A 25,536-nucleotide genomic window follows, 5' to 3' on the forward strand; every position below is an offset into this window, starting at 1 on the left:
GCAATTCAATTTTTTTTTGTAATTTGTTGTTTCTTCAAATTGGAATTTCGGCCAAAGGATATTAGGGTGGAGGCAACATTTTTGAAAATTATTAACTTCATATAAAAGTCAACTTTTGTCACTACAAATTAGATTAAAAGTCACTATTTGGTCATTTTTTTGCAGCTGAAAGTCACTATTTGGTCCCTTTTTTCGCCAGTGCTGGTCACTAAAGTCACTATTTTGGGCGGCATTGATCGCTACCAGCCCTGATATCTCAGACTGAAAAAGCCAGAAGATAAGAATAATTAAAATTGATTTATACCTCTTAATTGCAATTGTTTTTAAAAAATCGTCACTCATTGTACAGAAAACACTTGTAAACTTGTTGCTTTTTGGTGCAATAAATGCCCGAGAAAAAAACCTAATTAATTTACTTAGATTTGAAAAAATCTTTCTTATAATTTGCTGAGATTCCTTTCTGGATCGATACACATTTTGGTCAAAAATTTCAAACGCTGCTACCAGCCGCAATCAAGTTGAGTAACGATTATGACTGATTAACTAGTGTCAGCTGAAGTTTACAAAAATCTTTCATTGAAATAGTAGAACTGATTCCATTTTCAATCACTGAACTATATTCATCTCGTTGTAAAAAGCAGCACTAAATCTCGTTTCTTTTTGCCAGCATGCGTGCTTATAGCTGAGAAATAAGAAACGGAGATGCTGAATTGAATGATAAGTCCTACAATAATGTTTGGAGTGAAATGATACTCGGTACAATTCAGTTGTTCAAAAAAAGAAGCAAAATTTTGCCGGTTCCATATTGAAATGTTGAAGTACGTACAACAAAACGCAGGAAACTCTTCTACGACTTTTATGGCACATTCGGGTACCATCGTTTCAGCGCAATTCGCCCTTACGGGAAGAACCTCCGCCCGTGGCATGTCGTAATTCGAAAACAGCATTCAATTTTACGTCACCATAAGTGTAACACTCCGTCATCGGAAGCCCACTTTCATTATTATTCGCAGTGCAAGTCGTGACATTCCGGCAATTAGATGTCATTTCAACAGCTCATCTGCCGACAATTTCCTACTGATGGAGTGGTCGGCATCGTTAGAGCGCTAATTTCCCCACATTTGTGGGGGTAAAACGGCAGTGCTCGTCACAGTGCTGTCGCGTCCTCCGTCCGGTGCAGAATGAATTCGAAAAAGTTGAAGACCACTCTACTACGTGCGAAGGATATCTTCTTGGATTTCGCGTCGAAAACCTCAATTCACGGGGTAAAGTACTTCGGTTGTCCGGATCGTAACTGGTGTGAGAAGTTCTTCTGGATGACTGTGTTTGGTTTGTCGGTGTGCAGTGGTGCCCTGCTGATTCGGAAAGTGTACGACAAGTGGGATCAAACTCCAGTGATCGTGAGCTTCGATGAGAAGTTCACTCCAGTGTGGCAAATTCCTTTTCCGGCGGTGACTATCTGCCCAGAAGTCAAAACTCCAATCACGGTTATGAATTTTACCAAAGAATTTCACCTGTTTATGGAGCAATCATTTAAGAGAAACCGCCATCAAACGAGGTTTTGATGATTGAGTTTAATTAGAGAACTTTGAAAGTTTAACACGTGTTCAATTTCAGGGACGACACTTTACTGGCAATGATGCAACTTTGCGATCGAACAAACATACTCAATTTGATCTCGAAAACCATGACCATACCTAACAAGAGGACTGGGGAAAGTTATGCCTCCCTAATCCGATTGTTGAACATCCCACAAACGGAAATGTTGGACGATTGCATTTTCCTTAGCGAAAGATTCAACTGCTCAGAGCTATTCTCGTACACGCTAACCGAAGAAGGAGTCTGTCTCACATTCAACATACTTTCAGCCAAAGACATGCTTCGCACGAATGTCCTTCAGTCCAGTGATCCCTACATAACCGAACAATCGGAGGCGCCCTATTGGTCACTTGAGTTGGGATATTCTCGACAAGCAAACATCACGTCATACCCTCGACGTACACTCGGACCTGGCTACTCCGCAGGGCTATCGCTTTTCCTACGGTCGGACCTCACCAACCATGACTACCTCTGCAGGGGACCCATTCACGGTTTTAAAATCCTGTTGCACTCATCCAGCGAGTTCCCCCAAGTTACGAACAAATTCATTCGGATCCCCATGAATCACGAGGTAACGGTCGCCGTCAAACCGGAGAAGATCTCCACCAACGACGGCTTGCAGGGCTACAGCCCGGAGCGACGGCAGTGCTTCTTCAACAGCGAGCGACATCTGCAGTTCTTCCGAGTGTACAATCAGGCGAACTGTGAGCTCGAGTGTTTGACTAATTTTACCCTGCTTCGCTGCGGTTGTGTCAAGTTCTCGATGCCTCGGACGAGTGCCACACCGGAATGCGAAATAAACCAGTTTTGGTGCATGTGGAACGCGGAGATCGAACTGCTCGAGATGGGTCCTATCGGGCATAAGTTTGAGGAGCTCAATTTCCGCGCCAAGTGTAATTGCCTGCCGGCGTGTACCTCGGTGCAGTACGATACGGAAATCACTCAGGCGAATTTCGACTGGATGAAGTGGGCCCGCACGATGAACGTCTCGGCGATGGCAGTTAGAGGGTAATTGGTAATTGGAAAGTGGTTGACTTTGTTCCTCACAAATCTTTTCCGCAGGTTGGAAATTTCGCGACTGGGAATCTACTACAAGGAGTCGCAGTTCATGACTTCCAAGCGCAGTGAGCTGTACGGATTGACGGACTTCTTGGCGAACTGCGGTGGACTTTTGGGATTGTGTATGGGCATGAGTCTGCTCAGCCTGGTGGAGCTGTTTTATTTTTGCTTCATAAGACCGTTTGCGCTGTGGGGACAGCAAGGTGATAAGAAGCAAATCGAACATGATCGAGGCTCTTCAGTGGTAGACGAGAAAAATATTGCTGTGAAAGGAGATTAAGTGCTAACCTGACAATGGAATTGGCCTTTTTTCATTTAGATCTTTGTTTGTTTAAGCATGTTGAATGGCAAAAATTCTCATCTATTGTTGAACTCCCACGCATTATTTCAACAACAGGCAAGGATTTTGACGATTTGTGAATTTAAGATAATTTTAAACACTAAAATCGAAAAGAAAATTAAAACGTATTTATGATGTTAAACTGAAATTAGAAATCAAATCGTATAGGCATGAAATACTTATGGTAAAACAGCATGGCGCAATTGAAAATGCGAACAAATAAAGATAAATATTTCTCATCAATCCCATTAATCTATTTCATTGTAGACCTTGTAGAGTTGAAATTTTATTTCCCGACACTTCCCGAAACGTTCGACTTCTCACTCCTCATTTCACACTTTCTACTTTTGATTTGCTACTTTTCAATTCTAGGAACTTTTTTCAAATAGGCGTAACTGTATTTGACCTTGAAATTTGAAACGGTTCATACTCTCTCTATTCAGCATATTTCGTTCAACTGACGTTACTACCAGATAGATCGCAATATATTTTTTCTGTGAAATTTAACTCCTAGTGTGCCGCTGTAAGCACGCTCAAAGCAGTCGATTCATTGTCTATTTTCATATACTCTACTCACTGTAAGCACAGACAAACATACATAACACTCGTCAAATTTCCATCGTTCACTGATTTGCTGGTCAATTCAAATAATCATTAGTTGGCCAATCGATCACTCGTGGCGCGCGCATCGTTTTTGCTCGAGTTTGACGTTTGACTTCTGCCATCTGGTTAGTGATTTGCCCAACTTAGTGACTTAGTGTCACAGCTTAGTGTGACAACTTAGTGTTATGTCTGTTTGTCTGTGCTGTAAGAGCTAAGAAATTATAAGCAGGAAGCGACTTTTGAGAAATTTGAAGAGAAAAGGTGAGAAAAGGGAAGCGAGAAATTATGAGTAGGAAGTTCAAGGTGAGACGTCTCAAAAGTGAGAAGAGTGAAATAAGGTGTCATTAATAGTTTCTTACTCTTTATTTCCCGCTGTGAGAAAGCCATTTGGCCGAACAAACCATTAGGCTGAAACCCATCTGGCCGAAAGTCATTCGGATGAACGGATCATCCAACCGAATAGGTCGAATAACAAATTTGGCCGAATAGGAAATTTGTTCGAATAGGACATTTGACCGTGTAGAACATTTGGTCGAAAAGGTTATTTTGACAAACAGATCGTCTCAATTCTCACTCCTCGTTTCTTACTTTTCACTATAAAAAGTGAGAAGCGTGAAGTGGGTAGTGAGACTTCTCACCTTCTTACTTTATATAATGAGAAATGAGAAATGAAGAGTGAGAATTGAAACGTCTCACTTCTCGATCCTCAATTCTCACTTCTCACTGTGAAAAATGAGAAGTGAGTAGTGAAACGTCTGTCCTTTTCGGCCAAATGACCTATTCGACCAAATGACCTATAGTGGGGAGTGACAAATGAGAAGTGAGTAGTGAGACGTCTCACTTCTTTGTAAAAAGTTAGATGCGCGAAGTGAGTAGAGAGACACTGAATTGGCCGAATAGGACATTTAGCCGAATAGGACATTTGGCCGAATAGGAAATTTGGCCGAATAGGACATTTGGTCGAACAGGACAGACGTCTCACTACTCACTTTGCGCTTCTCCCTTTTCACAGTGCAAAGTGAGAAATAAGGAGTGAGAATAGAGACGTCTAATCTTTGGGAAACTGAAAGACTTGCGGTTTGGCAAAAATGGAAATTATAAAAAAAAAAATAATTATATTCCTCATATATTTATTCCGCTTGTATTGAAATTTTCCCGAATTTACTAATCTGCTCAATTCACTCAATAGTCCATTTAATCTAATCAATTCACTTCTCCTCAACAACACGTCAAAATCACTTAATTCTTCACAAGTTCCATGATTTATATACGTTCAGGTTATCTGATTTTCCAAAATTGTACTTCCTTCAGGAATTCCTCCAGATGTTCCTCCAGGAATTCCTCCGGAAAATCCTCCAGGAATTCCTCCGGAAAATCCTCCAGGAATTCCTCCGGAAGTTCCTCCAGGAATTCCTCCGGAAGTTCCTCCAGGAATTCCTCCGGAAGTTCCTCCAGGAATTCCTCCGGAAGTTCCTCCAGGAATTCCTCCGGAAGTTCCTCCAGGAATTCCTCCGGAAGTTCCTCCAGGAATTCCTCCGAAGTTACTCCAGGAATTCCTCCTGAAGTTCCTCCAGGGATTCCTCCGGAAGTTCCTCCAGGAATTCCTCCGGAAGTTCCTCCAGGAATTCCTCCGGAAGTTCCTCCAGGAATTCCTCCGGAAGTTCCTCCAGGAATTCCTCCGGAAGTTCCTCCAGGAATTCCTCCGGAAGTTCCTCCAGGAATTCCTCCGGAAGTTCCTCCAGGAATTCCTCCGGAAGTTCCTCCAGGAATTCCTCCGGAAGTTACTCCAGGAATTCCTCCGGAAGTTCCTCCAGGAATTCCTCCGAAGTTCCTCCAGGAATTCCTCTGGAAGTTCCTCCAGGAATTCCTCCGAAGTTCCTCCAGGAATTCCTCCGGAAGTTCCTCCAGGAATTCCTCCGAAGTTCCTCCAGGAATTCCTAGGCAGTTCCTCCAAGAATTCCTTGGAAGTTCCTCCAGGAATTCCTTCGGTAGTTCCTCCAGGAATTCCTCCGGAAGTTCCTCCAAGAATTCCTTCGAAGTTCCTCCAGGAATTCCTCCGGAAGTTCCTCCAGGAATTCCTCCATAAGTTCCTCCAGGAATTCTTCCAATAGCTCCTCTAGGAATTCCTCCGGAAGTTTCTCCAGGAATTTCGCCGGAAGTTCCTCCCCCTCACTTGATGGAGAAACTGGCTTGTTTAATTAGTTTCATCGTTCCTATTTCAATATATTATTTATAAAATCTCACAGCTTCTTAGTACGTTAAAAAAATCATAACTTTCTAGGGCGAATTTCTACAATTGATTACATTTCCAGATGTTCCAGAGTTTCTGAAGCACCATTTAGTGACCGGGGTCAACGGATGGTTTTTGCCGAGGTTTTTGAAAAGACGTTGCTGTCATGTTGATACATAAATTGTTTTATGAACCAGTCGCTACTTTTTGAGGACGAATTTTAAATTTTGTGCTTTACTCTGGATGTTTCGGAGCTCCTGGACCATTTAGTGGAATTTGGCTTTCACGTTGCTAGATCAAATTGTGTACAAAAAGTCACAGCAGCCTAGGACGAACCGGAACTTCCTAGAACCACTTGATGCCCATTCGGGCTCAATTTGTTGTCCTTGCAATGATTTTGCTCTCACAATGCTACGATAAGGGATCTTTGAAGTCGTGGTTTTCTAGGACGAAATTTCACAATTTTCCACTTCACTTCTTGGGATGTTCTGAAACTTCTGGACGGCCACTTATTGATCACCCGGAGTCTATGAGTGTTCTATGCAATGATTTTGCTCTCACGTGACGTCAACAATAGATTTATTTAAATCGCAGCTTCAAACAACGAACTTGTTCAACTGACCATTTCTCTGAATGTTCCAGAACTGTCTAGGAATCACTTAGTGGCCATCCGAAATTAATGAGCCCTAGAGTTGACTTTGCTCGCTCATGGCTACAAAACTCAATTTCTAAATAGTCGCATCTTTGTAAGACAAGTTATCGGAATCGGCAACTTCTTTGGTTGATCCATAACTTCTGGATGACCCCTTACTGGTCTTTCGGGATCAATATGTAGTTCTTGAAAATGATTTTGCCCTCATACGGCTATTCAAAAATATGAACCCTGCTCCGGATGTTCCAGATGTCCTCCCTGAGGACCTGCTAGTGGCCATCTGGGGTAAATGAGTGAGTGATTAGAAATAGGCTCATCATCTTCTTCTTCTTCTTCACTTAAGCACTTCCACAGGTATTAACTGCGAGGTTTCAGAGCTAGGTTACCATTTTGCATTCGTTTATCATGTAGCGTTCATTCAGCAAACTTCACATACATCTTGAGGATCATATTGATGCTCTGTAATTAGTGTGCAAACGAAACATATAAACTCACATAAGTTAAGCGTGTACTAGCGGGCGAGTTGCTGCAAGGGCTACGCTGTCATAAAATGGAAAAAAAAACAAACGTTGGCAAAACTGTCCGCCGAAAGAGAAGGTGAAACCGCTTCCGCAAACGACGCACAACAGTAGAGAAAGCTGAGCCGGGGAGTAAGGTGCAAAACTTGCTCGGGAGAGTAGGAATTCGTGATTCGTGTCAGCCGTAAGGGGCACAGTTGCGAGGCTGGAAGAAGCATCTATTCACTCCCAGTTCATCGCAACTAAAGGAAATCGCAAAATATCGTAAGTCCCAAAAAAAAAACCAGCAGGAAGAAATTACAGTGAACTAACCGGAAGATTAACTGCAGGTAAAATATCGTACTCGAACAGCACGTGTGTCGGCAGTTCTTATCACCCGGACCACTCAGTTCTCTCGTATTAAGTGTCGCTTTCCCGGCGGGCACCCGGATTGCATGCCATATAAACACAGCTCTTGGGCGTAGAGGACATCCACGGTAAGTTCCACCTGGCACAGCAATGACGTCGCACACTGACAAACATTCATTCTCCCGATAGCAAGAACCGGATCGCGAGTCGATTGAATAGCCAGAGTAAAGCAAAAGTAACTGAGTAACGGAAAAGCCTGCGGAAGCAGTAAGTTACCTTCTGCTGAAGAAGTTCGATCGGAAGTCTAACGTTTTGTCCCATTAGGGCTTTTCTTTTTTGCTTTTACGCTGCAGCAGATTCGGCGATACGCGGTGTGCAATCGGCCAGAAAGACAGAGCTGCTCGGACGTGAATCGTTGTAGTGACGAGTTGCCATCAGACAAACCTGACGTGCGAGTGAAGGACAGTGTGGTGCGAGAGGACAGTGCGGGAGCATCGGGGAGATTCCCCAATCAAACACAACGGTGAGCGTCGAACAGACTCTTTGGTACGGCGGCATGTTCGGCAAATGGACTACGCTGTCTGGCGACGAGAGCGACGTTTAAGGTGAATGTTCGTCGTGCCAACACGGTTCGTATCAAGAAATGAAAGGGTGCACCCTCGGCGATGAAGCGTGAGTAAAGAAAACATTGTAATAGAAGCTGAAAAGACAGGGCTAGATAGAGTAGGTAGAGCTTAGGCTAAGAAGAGGAATGTTGGGCGAATAAAGTTTGCACACTATGTCAGTTAATTTGTCATGTAGTCAATGTTAACTAGCCGGTCCGATTTGTGGCGCTAATATACGCAGAAAGAAGACCTAACAATCATGTGGCTAACACGATGATACTTTTATGCCCAGGGAAGTCGAGACAATTTCCAACCACAAATTTCCTAGACCGTCATCGGAAATCGAACCCAGCCACCATCAGCATGGTCTTGCTTTGTAGCCGCACATCGTACCGCACGGCTAAGGAGGGTCGCATCTTACTGGGGCAAATGGGAAGAATCGACCAGTTCTTCGGGTGCTCCAGAACTTCCGGAAGACAACTGGGGTCACAGAGAGCAATGACTGGTAAAATAGAGAAAAAATAAGATGACATGCAAGGCCCTTAGATCATTTCAAGAACATTGATACCCATATTGTTGGGGTTTCATTGAAAAATGCAAATGACTTCTCTCGACCGATCTGGGAACCTGTTTCGACGGGCACAAGCAGGCGAGGTGCACAAGGTGGATCGATCACGTGGAGCACGATTTATGGCGACATGCAGCCATGGACCGAGTTGAATGGAGGAGACTCTTAGGCCATTCCGGCCTTAGTCTGAGAAAATAAAATAAATAAATGATACCCATCATGCTCGGAATCTATTGCAAAGTGTTTCCCCCACGGGGAACTCGTTCTGGAACTGAATCTTTGAGGTCCGCACGTCTGGTGGCCCTAAAACAGTAAGAACCAATCTGGTGATGCAATTTCAAGAAGTTCGATACCCATATTGTTGGGGTTCCATTGAAAAATGCGTATAACCTGCTTCGACCCCTCTGGGAACCTATTCTGAAATGGCCGCTCAAATGTTCACACGTCTGATAGGCCCAGTATAATCATAACATCAACCTGCTGTAGAAATTTCAAGAAGATTGCTATCGAAATTCAAGGTCAGTATTACTGAATCAGGACATGTCCCTGGAAATCCGGATTCTCCGGACATCAGCGTGACTGGACGGATCCAACCAACAACAGCATGAAAAAGGAAGACAACAGATTTTTAAACCGTGTAACATTTCCCCTAAGACGCTCGCAAATAATTATTAATGAAAAAGAAGAAAATTCGGAATCGAATGAGCCCAAAACTGTTGAAATCGGTTGAAAATTGCATAAGATACAAGCATTTCAGTTTCGTGGGTACCCGGGTACCCTGCTGGCCATTTAAAGGGTAAACAAAAGTCTTTACCCCTTCCTCCACCCCTCCTTGATCAAAACTTCCGTTAACCCCTACAATCGATTTTAATCGTCATTATTGTAGATCTGGCAGAGTTTCAACGTCTTGCTATGAAAAATCAATTAGATATCGTGAATTGAATTCCGAAAAGGTACCCGGGTACCCAGCCGGCCACATAAGAGTTAATTTAAGTCTAATTGGAACATTAAAGCGTTTACATCAGTTCTACTGTTACACTCGTTAACAAAGCCGAGGTATTTTACAAGCAAGCGGAGAATCTTCACTTTTGCAGTTCTTCCAATTCCTGGCAAAACAGGACTCGCGAGGTCCTCGAAAGACAGTCTCCTCCAACCACTCGTGTAGCCGGCTAGCCTCTGCTCTAGGACCGTCCATACCGGGCCGACACGAGTGCAGCTACAGAACTTGTGCTGGAGCGTTTCAGGTACCTGTGTATGTCACAGTGTTGTCAAATCTCGTCTGCCACCCATTGCAGCACGTGCAGTAACTTCCAATGTTCAATTTTTGAATTCACCAGCAGGTAAAGCTGGGATCTCTGCGATGATGAAAGCTCTTTCATCCTAATATTTCGCAACGCGCGTGGCCAGTCAAGCGCTGCTGGACTGTTTTGTTCCACCTTTGGCAGTGATCGGTGGAGGGGTTTTGTTGGATATAGTGGAGAATCTGGGGTAAATTTGATAGGATTGATTTTAGGTCAGGATTGTCAATAGAAAATGCGGGCCGAGGAATTGCGTGGAATAGAAGGGATTTATAGTAGGGAATGGATCTCTTTCATGTGTCTATTGGTGGCCAGACTACGACTTTTGCATACCAAAACGTGAGAAGCGCGAAGTGAGTAGTGATACGTCTCACTACTCACTTTTGACAGCGAGAAGTGATAAATGAGGAGTGAGAAGTGAGACATCTCTTTTCTAACTCCCCATTTCTCACTTCCCACTGTGAAAAGTGAGAAGCGTGAAATGAGTAGTGAGACGTCTCACTACTCATTTCACGCTTCTCACTTTTTACAGTGAGAAGAGAAAAATGAAGAGTGAGAAGTGAGACGTCTCTCTTCTCATTCCTTATTTCTCACTTTTCAAATGAACTATTTGGCAAAATGACCTATTCGGCCAAATGTCCTATTCAGCCAAATGACCCTTTCGGCCAAATGACCCTTTCAGCCAAACGACCCTTTCGACCAAATTACCCTTTCGGCCAAATGACTCTTTCGGCCAAATGACCCTTTCGGCCAAATGACCTTTCAGCCAAAATGACCCTTTCGGCCAAATGACCCTTTCGGCCAAACGATCCATTCGGCCAAATGACCCTTTCGACCAAAATGATTCTTTCGGCCAAATGACCCATTCGGCCAAACTACCATTTCGGCCAAACGACCCTTTCGGCCAAATGACCCTTCCGGCCAAATGTCTTTCGGATAAATGACCCTTTCGGCCAAACAACCCTTTCGGCCAAATGACCCTTTCGGCCAAATGATTTTCGGTCAGATGGGTTTCGGCCTAATGGTCTGTTCGGCCTAGTGGCATTCGGCCAAATGGCTTTCGGCCGAATGGGTTTCGGCCAAATGACCCTTCCCCTATGGAATCGCATATGCTTTATAAAAAAATGAATATTTTCGGCAGATAATCCACAAAATTTGCAAATAATTTTTTTTCGCCTTCGCGCTCTAGACAAAACTCAGTCGACATCCCCGACGACGTTTTACTTTTGACGCTTTATTCGTTCATACAGCGCTTGCGTTTAAGTTAAGTTCCGTTAACACAGCGCATGCGCGCAACTTTCAGTCATTTAACACTGAAAATTAAAGCATTCGTCATAATTATGCATTTCCATACTACGAATTTACGATCATGATAGAAATATTATGTTTGCTACGATATAGTAAGTAAGAATGGATTGAAGACGTCAGTTATAATGTAAAAAGAAATCCAAATACAAATTAGGGACGATTCAAATATGACGTCCACTACTTTTTGAGATTTCTAGACCCTCCCTCCCCCCTCTGTCACGCTTTTTTGTATACCTAGTATATGCAGTGTCACAAAATCTTAGACCCCCTCCCCCCCTAAAACCTGTGACATCATTGTTGAACGACCCCTTACGTCACGTATATTACGTCACAATTTTCAATTGAGTCATCATCAATATTCAGATTTTTTTTGGTGTGTGGCTCCGATATTTATCTTACGAAAAACAAAGCAATTAAAACGAGTTTGACCTTTCTTACTTTTGTGATTTTCAGCAGTGTTAGCGAAAAAAGCGAAATTGGTGTTGTAATTTTTTGTCTCGCGATTAGATGAAGTGAGTGAGATGAGATTCAGTGAGACGAAAAATTTCCATCGATGATTATGATAAGATTATTGAGAATTGATAAGATTCTAAAACTAAACGGAAGCATTATCTTGATTGTGAGATGTGAACAACACATGTATATAAAACCAATGAAACTCCAATTAAATAGGTTATGGTCTTCTATTTTACTGCAGTCTCAATGTGGTGAAAATCGGTTAGAAATCCGATTCACATCTGGACCGTTTTTGGCGCCAAAAACTGTAACCGCTATTTCAGACCTTTTGTCGACCTGAATTGCAAAATTTATTTAAATTGTCCATTTATTTTACCGACCCCTGGCCACCGAGGTCCATTGTTATTGTTCCAGATTCGAACTTCGGCTTGCCAACACGCACTGGTAGGGTCAAGCGATTACCTCCTCACCCCGGAACTGTGAACTGCAATAAATTTTAATTGACAGCTTTTTCACACCGCCATTTGACCCCTCCCCGGGTATAAGACGGCGACGATTTCCACTGGACCAACGTCGAATAAGATTCCCTCTCTGTGCCCCGTCATCGATTTCGTCATGATTGCGAAATGCGCACAAATCGAAACCATATCGAAAAGGGTCAGCAGCCAGCCGGCCAGCCAGCAATAACAAAACGCATTAAAGTTTTCGTCGTTTCAGCCGTTGGTTGATTGGTTTCAAAAACGAAGCCAAAGAAGTCTCGGCCCGATTCGCGATGACAAAAGGTCGTCCTTAAAAATTTTCCCACCCCTAGGGGTCACAACCCCTCGCTCTCGGTCAGCGCTGGGCGAGTGCGGTCGACGTCGCAGCAGTGACCGACGTCGCACAGACCGGTGTTGGTTGAATTTGCTTAGATAAAATGGGATTTTGCTTACTGTTGATCACAAAAGTAGATGATGATCATTTAGTATTTCGTATTCCTAAATCTATAACTCTAAATAGATTTAGGAATACGAAATACCAATCATTCAATATTAATTTATGAGGACATATTGATTGATAAAAAATTAGAACTTCATTATTACCTAAGTCAAACATTCGAAAAAAGCAGATATTTTGAACCAATCCGATAAAACAATTACTCCACTGTTTGAAAGGACTTAGGTGAAGGGAAATCAGTGTTGACCCGGGTCGCAGTTCACGGTCGAAACAAAAGCCGAAATGCAAAATATATTGGTATAAATAACACTTCGATGACAGCAGCAACGTTGAAATCCCCTGTCCGGTCGGGTTCAAAATCGAAGATTTTTCCTTCCTCTAACCCATAGGCATTGGCCAGCGGGCGCAAACAAAAGAGTTCTACGGTGACCTAAAATCGCTTTAATTCCGGGTAATTTATCAAAAATCTTCAAACGAACACAAATCCCATGGTATAGGGCGCAAAATTTCCGCTTAATTGTGATTTCATTTTTATTGGAGCAAGCTGCCGATCTGCTTGGGAACTGACATTGTTGTTGCTCGTAGGATTACAAACGGCCGAAGTGTAGGGACTTTGACAAGCGGAATCCGGAAATGCGATTGGTCAGCCGAGTGCGAGCACCGAGTAGTCGGCCAGCGGTGCGTAACGGATAAATGGTTGCATCGAGGCGCCAAAGTTTTCAGAACGACGGCAGGCGCTCTATTGCCACGAAGAGCGTTGTAATCCTGCTATGATGTGCTATGATGGTGCGGTGGTGTGATAATCTGATTTGATTCCCTTCCCGCAGCGGGGGACGTTTTTCGAAGCACAATTGGGCGCAATTAAGAGATTTTAGAAGAAAAAATGCGTTTCAAACGGTTTTATATTGCATCGATTCTTGAATGGTTGGTCCACAATTGAATCATTTGTTTGAGAAACTGCATAAGTCCATTTTACACTATTTCGAGAAGACAACAAAAAACTGTTTTTTAGCTAATTTCCACCGAATCTTTTGATTTCTTCGATACAGATCAATAGTTTTTGGCAAAACTCAACACCCTGGGGCACTTGCAGTGCAAAAATGTAAACAATACTCCATAATTGCTCTTCAAAGTGCGTGCACATATGTAGTATCTCAAACAAACAAATTTATTCATTCCGGAACAAAAATTTTTTTTTCGTTTTTTTTGCCAGAATACACGTATTTTTGGACGAGGATTCAGAATATATAAAAATCTCATTTTGGTCAAAAATGTTACATATGCAGTTTCTCAAACAAACGGTTCAATTTTATTTTGTACATGTTTTGTTACTACGAAATTCGCACAAATATTTTTCAAAATACGTGAATTCAAATTGGTTTATCTGGTAATTAAACTAGGGGAGCTGTTCCGTTTTCCATATCACTGAACATATATTCATCTCATCGCAAAACAAAGAAATACAGCACCAATCTCGTCGCTTCTTTTTGCTAACACGCGTGCTCACTGCTGAAAAAAAAACACAAAAATAAGAAACAAACCAAATTCCGTTTCATTACTTAATTTTTGATGGGATGGAAATAGGAGCTATGGGATGAAGTGCCGAACCGTTCCCCTGCATACCGTTTCAACTCAAATTCCGAAAAGACTCATATTCCAAACACTCATTATACAGCTAGATTTGTCTTAAACACTTCGTTAGTATTGCATAAATACACGCATTTTTTCGACAGGCGTACAAATCGAGGACATTATAATTGCCCTACAATGAGACAGTGTTGAATTTTTGTATTTAAGTGAATTTAAGTTGGTTTTCGGAATTTGAGACAATTTTTACTATGCGTGTTTGGCATTTGAGACAAAGTTTTACAGAATAAAATCATTAAACATTGACAGCTACAATCAATAAAACATTATCAGGCGCTTATATGATTAAGACCTCCGAAGAGTCTAGTAGAAAGTTAGTAGAAAGTAGAAAGCACATATCTTTGCGAACAAGAATGGGTTGGTAGCAGCGTAGATCAATGCTGAAGTCTTAATATCACAAACGCTTGGTTCTACAGGTTTTATCGCTTTAGCTGACTTTGAGTCTTTAGTACATTTGCAGTACATTTTTTATTGCAGTAGCGGATTTGACACTAAACTTTACCAAAGCATCTCGCCGGCTTAGTTGACAGAACGTACTTTAAGCGGTTTTTCCATATAATCATATGCTCCCGAGTACAACGAAATATTGGGAATGCTGAAAAGCTTATCAATGGGCCACGTGTAGTGTATTCTCAGATATCCTTCGTAGGCCGCAGGAAAAGGCTTTAAGCGTCGCACTTTGGGAATCACTGGGTTAAAAGATTCGGATCGTTAAATAAATGAACCGGATCCGGAACCCTTTGACATAATACTTTAAATATTTTAAGCAGCAAGTATCTCGAACTGAAATTTTTTTTTCTTGTGTCTTTATTTACTAATTAGCTATTTTCCATCTTGTCTTTCACTGCTATTCCAACCTTGATTCTTCTTACTTTTTTGTCCTTCGTTCTTCTATTTTTTCTTCTTGTTTTATTTATAGTACTACTGCTATTTTCTTTCAAATTTCTCCTTTCCTTTTTCTTTATTATTTTTTATCATTTTTTCTATCTGTTTTCAGATTTCTCATGTTCTATTAAATTCTTCTTCATTTCCATTTCTAACCTTCCACTTTTAACTTTTTAATTTTAATTTTCCACATTTCACTATTCTCTCCATATTTTTCACTTCTAACTTCTCGTTTCCCATTTCTATTTCGCACTTTTCTTCTCACTTCACTTTTCTTTACCCAACCACAGGATGTCGGATTTTTAAACCATTCTGCATTATTCTTATACACTGCCTATAACAGTCCCATCTTGCTGAGTTTCCTATTCATATGGGACAAACATCAATATGTTATCTAGGTATGAAACAAAAATATATTCAGATCTGACCTGGATTCTAACTTAGACTTGTTTCGAGCATTCACACAGCGCACCCATGCATCAGCCACCGAGTCCAAATTAGTTACTTATGGGAGTAATGGTTGAAATTCAACGTAAGACTCAGAAGAAATTCCATATAGTCGCCTATACATAATCAACGCTGAGTTTTAATGCTTTACATTAGACCTGTGCGCTGACGTTGATTTTCTTACGCCGCCGTCGCCGTCAAAAATGAGTCAACACGCCCCGCATAAAAAGTTTCCACGTTGCCGACTATTTTTTACCACGCTGATGGCTAATGAAGGACTCTCAAACCAGTGTCAAAAAGGCATTTCTACTGATAACTTCATCCTATCAGAGATAGGGGGAATGACGGCTTTTTTTTGTTCTATTATTGCCAGGGGTTTTTTTATGACAGATTATGCTCAAATTTGGCCTAAACATTCTTTGCATATCAAAGAATATTGTGGCCAAATTTCATAAAATTCGGTCGACAAAAACCCCCCTGACAATAATAGAACAAAACCTGCCAAATCCGTCTTTTCCCCTACATATTTTCAGTCAAGTTCATATATTTTACTACTTCCAAGTATTCAGACATTTTGGGTTGCTACCCATAACTGTAACTACTTCCGTGTTGGTAAAAAACTCAAATTCTCAAATCACATCCACGATTCAAATCAAGCGAGAGGCAAACCTCACCCGACTCATGGCTCAGGGAATCGTACATAATTCGACTCATGACTTTCTCCTAGACAACTTTAAGAACATCCTATAAGAATTACTTAAGAGCGGCGGTCCGAAATTATTTCAGATTTTCATTTAACAATTGAATTGTTTTAATTCGGAAACTCAAAAATATAGGGGATGTGTTCCGTTTTCCATCTTACTGAACATATACTCATATTATCGCGAAACAAGGAAATAAAGCACCGATTTCGTCGCTTCTTTTTGCTAACATGTGTGCTCACTGTTGAAAAAATTCACAAAAATAATAAGCAAACCAAATACCGTTCCATTGCTTTGTTTTTCGTGAGACCAAAATCGGAGCTATGAGATGAAGTCCAGGAGCAGTAACCCTATAAATTTATCATTTCTTATAAACTCTCTTTGAAATTCTTGAATTTCTCTTGTGGTTTCTTTAGAAAATATTTTAGTAATTAGGCATATCTTCTGGAAGCACATCAGAAATTCCAACCGAAATTATTTCTAGAATTGTGTGTGTGTCCAAACTAACCCCCGCTGTCTGGCAGTGATGTTATGGAAGAAATTATGATTTTAAAGTCAGATTTCATCCGGGAGTTAGAAAGTGCTAGCTGTATTGCAGCGCCAGTGACCCGTTTTAGACTGCCTGGTATTTCATGACCAGCCCGCGTGTTTATGCTACCCTTATCAATTGGATAATAGACCCATAAACAAACTTCCGGATTGTCTAATCCAGCGCGTATATTGTTTAGAAATCAAAATTATATTACAACTTTTTTTACTCGTTAAATTAGTAGTAAAATCAAATTGAAAAGATCTCACCAAAATATCCAGTTGCATAGAGTTGAGCATTCGTTGCGAGCCACTAGCTGTAAATTATCTTGGTGGGAGACTGGGAGCTCTGGATCTGTTCTCCATGCTCAATCCATGTTTGGCAAGCAACTCCTCATTTCACATGTGTTTCCATTGCAGGCATAATCACGAACATTTCACTAGATTTTCATCTCATCTCACGAAACGGAATATTTGTTCTAGTACGAACCATCGCAAAACATCACGCGTATAACACATTGGCTTTCGTTTTAAAAGAATTCTTGAGATCAGCCAAAACGGGAAAAATCGAGCAGCGAAAAATGTGACGTCCGTCGCGCGCGGCACACTACGATTCTCCCACATTTTTTCACCCGAAATTATTTCAAGAATTCATCCAAAAATTTGTATAGGAAATTCTTTCCGAATTTCACCTGAAATTTCTTGAACAATTCCTCCAGATTTTTTTTTTTTGAGAATTTCTCCATGAAATCCATTTTAAAATAAAACAAAAATCCCATCGCTAATTGAATCATTTGTTTGAGAAACTGCATAAGTCCATTTTACACAATTTTGAGAAAACAAAAACTGTTTTTAAACAAATTTGCACCGAAACTTTCGATTTCTTCGACACAGATCAATAGTTTTTGGCAAAACTCAACACCCTGGTGCACTTCCAGTGTAAGCGGCTCCAGTGTAAACTGTAAGCAGTACTCCATAATTGCTTTTCAAAGTACGTGGAGATATGCAGTTTCTCAAACAAACGGTTCAATTCTCCCATTAATTTATTCAAAAATTTCTATAGGAATTTCAACCAGAAGTTCCATCCCGAATTATTTCAGGAACTTTTTGAAGAAATCCTTCAGAACTTGTTTCAAGAAATCTTTTAAGAACTCCTTTGAATAATCCCACAAAAATTCGTGAAGTCCGTCTGGAGGAATACGTCGGAACAGTTCCTGGAAGATTTTTTGGAGTGTTCCCAAAACTTACCTTCGGTAACTTTTCGCAAGTAAATTGGGAAATGCAAATGAAATTATTGAATTTCGGATATTTTTTTCATAATTCACAGAAAACTTTACAGAAAGAATATTACCGATGAAAATGTAAAAGAGCTGTAACACTTATTTTGGTGAAATGAAGCTGAAATATCAGTAAACGCAAATAAGTTCGAAACATTATGGGCAACTGGAATTGAATGAGCATGTATTTTCTAATCAATTTCAAAATCCCACAGTCAATGACACTGTCTGATCGGAATAACCTGAAATATCTGGGGGACTTCCGGAAGAACTCCTAGAGAAACTTACGAAGAAATTCTTAAAGAAATTTCCAGAATAATTTTGATGGAACTTTTGTGAGAATTCCGGGAAGAATTCTCAGATGAATTTTCCAAGGAATTCCTGTAGAAGCTTTTGGAAGAATTCCTTGAAGAGCTTCCGAAAAAATTCTTGAAAGAACTTCGAAAGGGAATCATGGAGGAAGTTCTGGAGGATATTCTTGAGGAGCTTCCGGAGGCATTCCTGGAGAAACTTCCGAAAGAACTCTTAGAGGAACTTCCGAAGAATCTCTTGAAGAAACTTTCTGAGGAATTTTTGGAGGAATTTGGATGAAATTTTATTGGGAACTCCGGGAAGAATTCTTGGAGAAACCTTCCAATGATCTCCTGAAAAGCATCTCGAATTATTCCTGAAGGATATTTCAAAGTAAATCCTGAAGAAACATCCGGAAGAATTCCTGGAGGAGCTTCAGGAGAAAGTCTTAAAGAAACTACCTGATGAATTGCATGGTATATTTTGACGGATTTTTTTTATTCCTTCCCTCATTTATTAGGCACTCTGTGTTACTTAACCGCTACTGTACCGAGATCTATTGTGGTACTCTGCTGTACAGAATCCACACAGAATATATTTTCAGATTTCCTTTACCATTATTGTTGTCGTTGTCAGTACATCTAATCGTGAGTCAAATATGTTGCATTGTTCGGTTGCCATTTATCCGGGTATGTTGGAGGTTTGACTAGAATTTGGTGAAGGGGCTGGGAATCGAACCCATGACCATTCGCTTGTAAGGCGATGTAGCCATCGGTGGCCGACCAACCACCTACAAAAACTTGAATCCACTATTAAAAATATGAACAATGGAACATATGTTGAGAGAGATGTCTGTTTCTCTGTGGCTGTGGCTCTACTTTACATGTAGTCGTTTCAGATACTCAAGTATGAGAAGGCGTTTGTATGTATTGAATGAAACAAATAAAACGATCTTATACAGTGGGCTGGCGGTGAAAAGATGACATTTCTTGTATAGTTCTTATGCAGAGATTGTATAACACAGTCCCTTGCAGTTCTTGCATTCAATATTTGGTTTGGGTGTATTCTCATACTTCTCATTTACCCCTTCTTATTTATCATTTACTAAGAGAAGGAAAAAAAGTGAATGAGACACTTTTTACTCTTAGTTTGTTTTTGACGAATTCTAATTTCTACATTTAATAATTCTTACTTCTCGCGTCTTATGATATAAGTTAAACTTTCTCAACAATTTGATGAAATGGCATTTGCTCAAAGACCCATTCGACCTAATGGCTTTCGGCCAAATGGTAGTCAACAATATAACGAAAGAATATTGAAGTCACCACCGCTATTTTTAGGGTATCATTAAGATGGAGCCTCTTTATTTTACTGTAACTGAATTCGATAACGTTCCAGAGGGGCCCTCCTAAGCCCTCCTAAGACGCGCGGCTACAAAGCAAGACCATGCTGAGGGTAGCTGGGTTCGATTCCCGGTGCCGGTCTAGGCAATTTTCGGATTGGAAATTGTCTCGACTTCCTTGTATGTATGTATGTTGATAGCCACCATCCTAGCTTGAGTCTTGCTCTGCATGCGGTTCCACCCAACAGTACGTTCGAATTGTACTTCTATTCTGTGTTCAATATATCGCTGTATGAAGGGCCAAAAGGGGGGTGGCGGACCCGTAAGCAGAGACACCTACGCGAAACCCGCGGAACATGAAGAATCTCCTTCCAACGTTATAATCCAACAAACTAGCAATACAATTCGCAATACTTGAAGAGCTTTCCACGGGATGGTTTGTAAGAAGAAGGGCGCGTCAGATCCATTACAACTGTGGTGAAAACGTACCCATCTACAAGGATGTTATAGTATCATTTTCGCTCAGACACTTGGCGGCTTCCCACTCCTAGTGTCATTCAGTTATAAATTCCCTGATGCCCTGATGCTCCCTCCCAATTCCATATTATGTTATTGCAGTATAATTAGATATGATATAAAATGAAGTATTATTATGTGTGATTATGTATTATGATTCTTATATTGAGATTTGAATCTCTGCTTTGTAGGAAGGCGAAGACAAGATTATTTGAAACACATTTTTCCTGGGTAGTTGATGAAGTTTCTGGACAACGAATCCACATCCTGTTCACTACTATGTAGTTTTAGCTTATTCCTATGTAAGGTTGATCTAAAAAAGTCGATAAGGGTCTTTGGTGTCAATGAAAGAATACGATACTCCATGAAAAAAATTTACAAAAAAAATCAAAGTAAATTCCGGTGTTAAGCTGGTGATGTTTTGGTTACCCAAGAAATTTATACATTTAGTTGTATCATCAACTGAAAATAAAAAAAAATCATTTGTAGCAGTGCCTCTAACCTAGAAAGTTTGGTGGCTATAAGAATGAGAACTTCTATGATGGTACTAAAACAGAATAATGAATGAATCACGTTTCTGGGCACTTGTGTTACTGGTGCTTATCGCTCGTGATCAAATTATAGATAGATCTAGTAGACAAATCCCGCTAACTGGTCTCATCTGCCTAATAATAATTATCATTTTACTTACACTATATAATATAATATTATTAATAAAATAGAATGAGAGTAGATTGAACGATAAGTTGTTCTACCGGTATATGCTATTAAACTATAAAGTTGCTTGAGGTTATGCATTTATATCCGAGCAGGAGCGACGACCTCGATAACAGAAATTGGTATGATCTATCCCTGCATAAGAGGCAAAACACCAAAAAACCCATATGCAAAACACTCGAGGCATACCACGCTCAGGTACCTCAATACCAAACGAATAATAATTGGTTATGCATTTGGTATCGAAACTTAATTTAATAACTGAGTCTGCCATGGCTCAAGTATTGTGCATACTAACCCCCGGCATCATTCCTCCGGCACTTCACCTCCCATGCAGGGCCAGTTCATAACAGAGTATGGTATCAATAACAAAATTAAGTATTATTGAGCCAACTTCTCCTGCTCGGGTACATGTTGTACGTTGTTTTGATAATTATGGAATTATGAAATAATTAGTATGTATATATTTATATTTTATATTCTCCTAGGGTTAGGAGGAAATCTCCGATAAAATAATTAGTATACTGCTTCATACCTAAATACACACATATGCATTACAAATGTTTCTGTTGACTGGTATCTTAATCTTTTTTCCATAAGTTAAACCGTCTACATTAAGCTGTTGCTCTTCAACGAGGAGAAGGAACTGAAAGAGAAGTTTAAATTATTACGCTGGAATCCTCTGCTTGAGCTTCACGCTCATTGAGAGATTTTGAGATTTTTCTGGAATGTAAGATGTTATTAAATTAGAGAGTACCTAAAAGTATTCTTATATCCTACCACCTTTTTCGTTTAATATATTTATACATACAAAATGGGGATTAACTGATTTATAAGAAAAAGAGCTTTAATGCATATTTTTATCAAATGATAGTAACAACCTCCCGACCGCCCTCACATCTTTTCAATACTATCCGAAGTTTAGAGGAAACTAAGCTCTATAAATTACTTCTACTGACTTATCATTCGTTTATTTGGCAAAAAAAAGTCGGCTCTCAATTAGATTGATTCTATATCATTTATATATTTATTTATCTATTTATTTTTATTTATTTTTTTTTTATTCTTCGGATGTAATTTACAATTTTTCATTATTATAAAAAGGCCAGAAATACCAGAAAGTGATTTCATGAAGAAAAAAATCGAAATCTCCCCAATGTTAAAGTGGTTATACAATTAAGCCACAAATTTGCTATCAGGGGTGAAAAAAGGAAAATCATCTGCGTAGTTATGCTGAACAATCGACTTAAACTGTGTCTTATGCCTAGAAAGAAATATTTAGTGACTAATCCGAAAACGAGAACAGTGACAAAATCCATAAAAAGTGATTCGCTACCAGACTTGATATTTATGCAATGAGTTGCAAACAGATGTATGAATATTGAATAAGTGTCCCAAGCAACCAAAAGTTCGGATAACAGTACATTTCTGGCTTAATCAGCTCCAAGAGGGATCCTGAATAGAATTCTATTCAGCTCACTTTTTAAGTAGTTAACTGAACTATCAAACCGTCTAAGACGAATTAAGTATTGTCCATTTAATTCCACCAGTTAACTGGTGGAATTAAATGGACAATACTTAATTCGTCTTAGACGGTTTAATACATTCCACTAAAAGAGCTTAATATATTTTTCTGAACTATCAAGTTCACATTAAGTTATTTTCAAGCTTCTAAAGTGGCTATCAAAGTTCACAAAAAGTTCGGTGAGAGTTCTGTATAGCATGCTATTCAGCTAGACAATGAACTTAAAGTGTACTTTATAAAATAAAATAAAAACCACAAGGTGATGTACTGAAAGAAGTATTTTAATTTTTTTTTCAATGATTGTTCGCTAGAATGTAGATGCTGTTCTTATTTAGGATGCGAAACTCCACGTGACGATGCACCTACCACAAGTATTGAACTCCAGTCCTCCTCTTATAATCTGGGGTGCGTACCACTGCTCCATACGATCGACATGTAAAGTGGCAAAATTTTACTTCATGAGTTGATTTCGTATATGACACTTGTCTCAAAGTTCACCATAAGTTCAATAAGAATAAAATGTGAACTAGAAAGTTCGTATAATGCCAAGGTGGCACTAAATGTAAACTTTATGTCACAAAAAGTTCATACCGAACTGATTCTGAATTTGAAAGTTCACAAAAAGTTCGTATGGAGCTTGATTTTGAACTTTAAAGTTTATAAAAAGATCATGTGGACCTGATAGGCGGCTTTGAACAGTTTGACTTTGTTTTGTTTTTGTAGCAGTGTGCCTATGTTCAAGTTCCTATAAGGTATTATTCAGAATTACTTGTACTTGAAGTACTTGTACAGAAGTACTTGTGAAGTAAAAAAATATTGTGTGCACTTTTGTGCTGACAAAAAGTTCGGTTTGTGCTATCGTAGAACTTGATATTAGAAGTTCGGAACAAGTTCCAAAGTAGCGTGGTGTGAATTTTATAGTTCGGAATAATAGTGATTTTCAAGCTGATTAGAAGTACGGTTAGTACTTGAACCGAACTTCTTGTTAGAAGTTCGGAACAATAATTTATGTAGCGTAACGTGAACTTTAAAGTTCAGATTAAGAGGAATAAGCAACTTTTTTGAACTTTCAAGTTCATTAATAGTATGAATTGAGAGTTAAGTTCGGGTTATGAACAATGGAGCTATATTCGAACTAAATGTGAACTTCATAGTTCAATCCTCAAGTCTAATCCGAACTTTTGGTTGCTTGGGGTGTGTAAAATGTGTGTGTGTGTGAAATAATACGCAAAAATATTCGAACATTATAAATACTTGAATTAAGGATCGGACAAACAAAGTAGATTTAAAAAAGTATAAGATTTTAAGCTTTTAACTTCCTTTTAACTTCCTTCGGAAGTGTCTATAATTTCGCTTTGTATGCGTTACGCAGGCGTGTTATGTATTAATCTATCAATAAATCTCTTGAATTATGAAATAAAATCTATGGTATTTGGAACAAATTCACTTTAATATTGAAAATATAATTATAACAAACGATATGATATGGAAATATGCTTATTTTTCTGATTTGTTTCAAAGAAACAATTGATTTTAATTGAGGAACATATTGAAGCATGTACCAAACAATCTTCTAAGAAAAGCAAAAACCAACTTAATTCACCGAGTGGTGATACGCAAAGACACCAACCTTATATGGCGCTTATATAGTTCGATTCCATTTTCTTAATAACTTTTAAACGCAATGATCGATCGATATCAAATTCAATAGTGATCAACAAGGCTTTGTCCCCTGTCGAATGCAACTTGTTGCGAGAAAACCGGTTAAGAATTACTATAAGAAAAAGTGGCTAATGTTTTTCGGTTTTCGTGTGCACACACACATACATACGGACAGACAGACATTTCTCGCTTAACTTTTCAAAAGGACCTAAGTAACATTTTTTTCATGAATTAATTTGAATAGCGCAATCAACAGAACAACATGACAGCTTTTGATTGCAGTACTCAAATTAATTCATGAAAAAAATGTTACTTAGGACCTTTTGAAAAGTTAAGCGAGATTTGTTCAGTTCGACGAACTGAGTCGATTGGTATATAACATCATGGGTCTCCGATGCTTCTATATAAAGTTCGATTTTGGAGTGAAATGATAGCCTTTCGGTACAACTTTGTTGTACGAGAAAGGCGAAACGTAAAAATTCAAAGGGATTTCAAAAATTTCTTCAGTGGATGATAGATAGCATATGTGAGCATGTTTTGAGACACTAATAGACCACTTATATGCATGTTTGTGTGCGTATGTGTGCAAATTCTGAAATTTACTAACATATAAATCTCACTCATTTTTAAGGTATTAAACAAGATTAGTATTACAAAATTAGGCATCCATAAGGCGAAATATATGTTATTATTGAACGCTATTGAGTTTCGTTCAGATCAATGGCTGATTTAGTTAGTTCTTGATTAATTAATATCGAGGTCTCTGGAAATTTCAAGTATATGCATATGTTACCAGCGTTACGATATTTACTAATCATGTTACAATAGCTATTTAATCCGACGAGCGCCTGATAGATAGGCAGCATGACGTACAGTGCGTATTCATTCATTTTGTTGTTACTCCACCCATGAAATCCGCCTTTTGGTAGGCAATTACCCAAGCAACCAAAAGTACGGATAAGATGGGATGTTTTGGCTTAATCAGCTCGCGTTTTAAGTAATTTTTTGTGTGGTGGGAGCGCAGAAGTGAACTCTAAAGTTCGGTTAAGGGGCTTGGAACTCAATGTGAACCAATAGTGAACCAATTGGTTCGGTTAGGAACAAATTTAAGTAAAATCCGAACTTTTGGTTGCTTGGGTAATTTGTCACTTTATACGTTCATGGAAATTATCTCGACTTCCCTGGGCATAAAAGTATCATCGTGTTAGCCTCATGATATACGAATGCAAAAATGGTAACCTGGCTTAGAAACCTCACAGTTAACAACTGTGGAAGTGCTTAATGAACACTAAGCTGCGAGGCGGCTCTGTCCCAGTGTGGGGATGTAATGCCAATAGAAACGTTCCAGAGCCGTCGCATATCTACCTTTAACGTTTAGTCGAAGTCTTTGAACAGATTCAATTGCTATTCCATACCGCCATCCCAACAATCAGGTGGTAAAAGTAAGGATAGAATGCCATCATTATTTGCGGCATTGG

At 39.6% G+C, this 25,536-nt stretch overlaps 2 protein-coding genes and 1 long non-coding RNA gene across 3 annotated transcripts in view; 2 read left to right on the top strand and 1 right to left on the bottom strand.

The window, feature by feature from the left end:
• LOC134226061 (whirlin) overlaps positions 1-25,536 on the bottom strand; it is a 596,096-nt gene that overhangs the window by 224,314 nt on the left and 346,246 nt on the right. The window lies entirely within an intron of this gene.
• LOC134223186 (pickpocket protein 28-like) lies at positions 1,142-3,228 on the top strand. The gene is made up of 3 exons (XM_062702331.1): positions 1,142-1,558; positions 1,618-2,607; positions 2,662-3,228. Exons 1-3 carry the CDS (start codon positions 1,182-1,184, stop codon positions 2,936-2,938), a joined length of 1,644 nt encoding a protein of 547 aa, XP_062558315.1. The 5' UTR covers positions 1,142-1,181; the 3' UTR covers positions 2,939-3,228.
• LOC134223187 (uncharacterized) lies at positions 7,054-8,193 on the top strand. Its single transcript, XR_009982474.1, has 4 exons — positions 7,054-7,265; positions 7,331-7,477; positions 7,539-7,616; positions 7,674-8,193. It is a non-coding gene; the product is annotated as an uncharacterized LOC134223187 (long non-coding RNA).

Source organism: Armigeres subalbatus, chromosome 3 (genome assembly GCF_024139115.2).
Source record: "Armigeres subalbatus isolate Guangzhou_Male chromosome 3, GZ_Asu_2, whole genome shotgun sequence".
Taxonomy (NCBI): Eukaryota; Metazoa; Arthropoda; class Insecta; order Diptera; family Culicidae; genus Armigeres; species Armigeres subalbatus.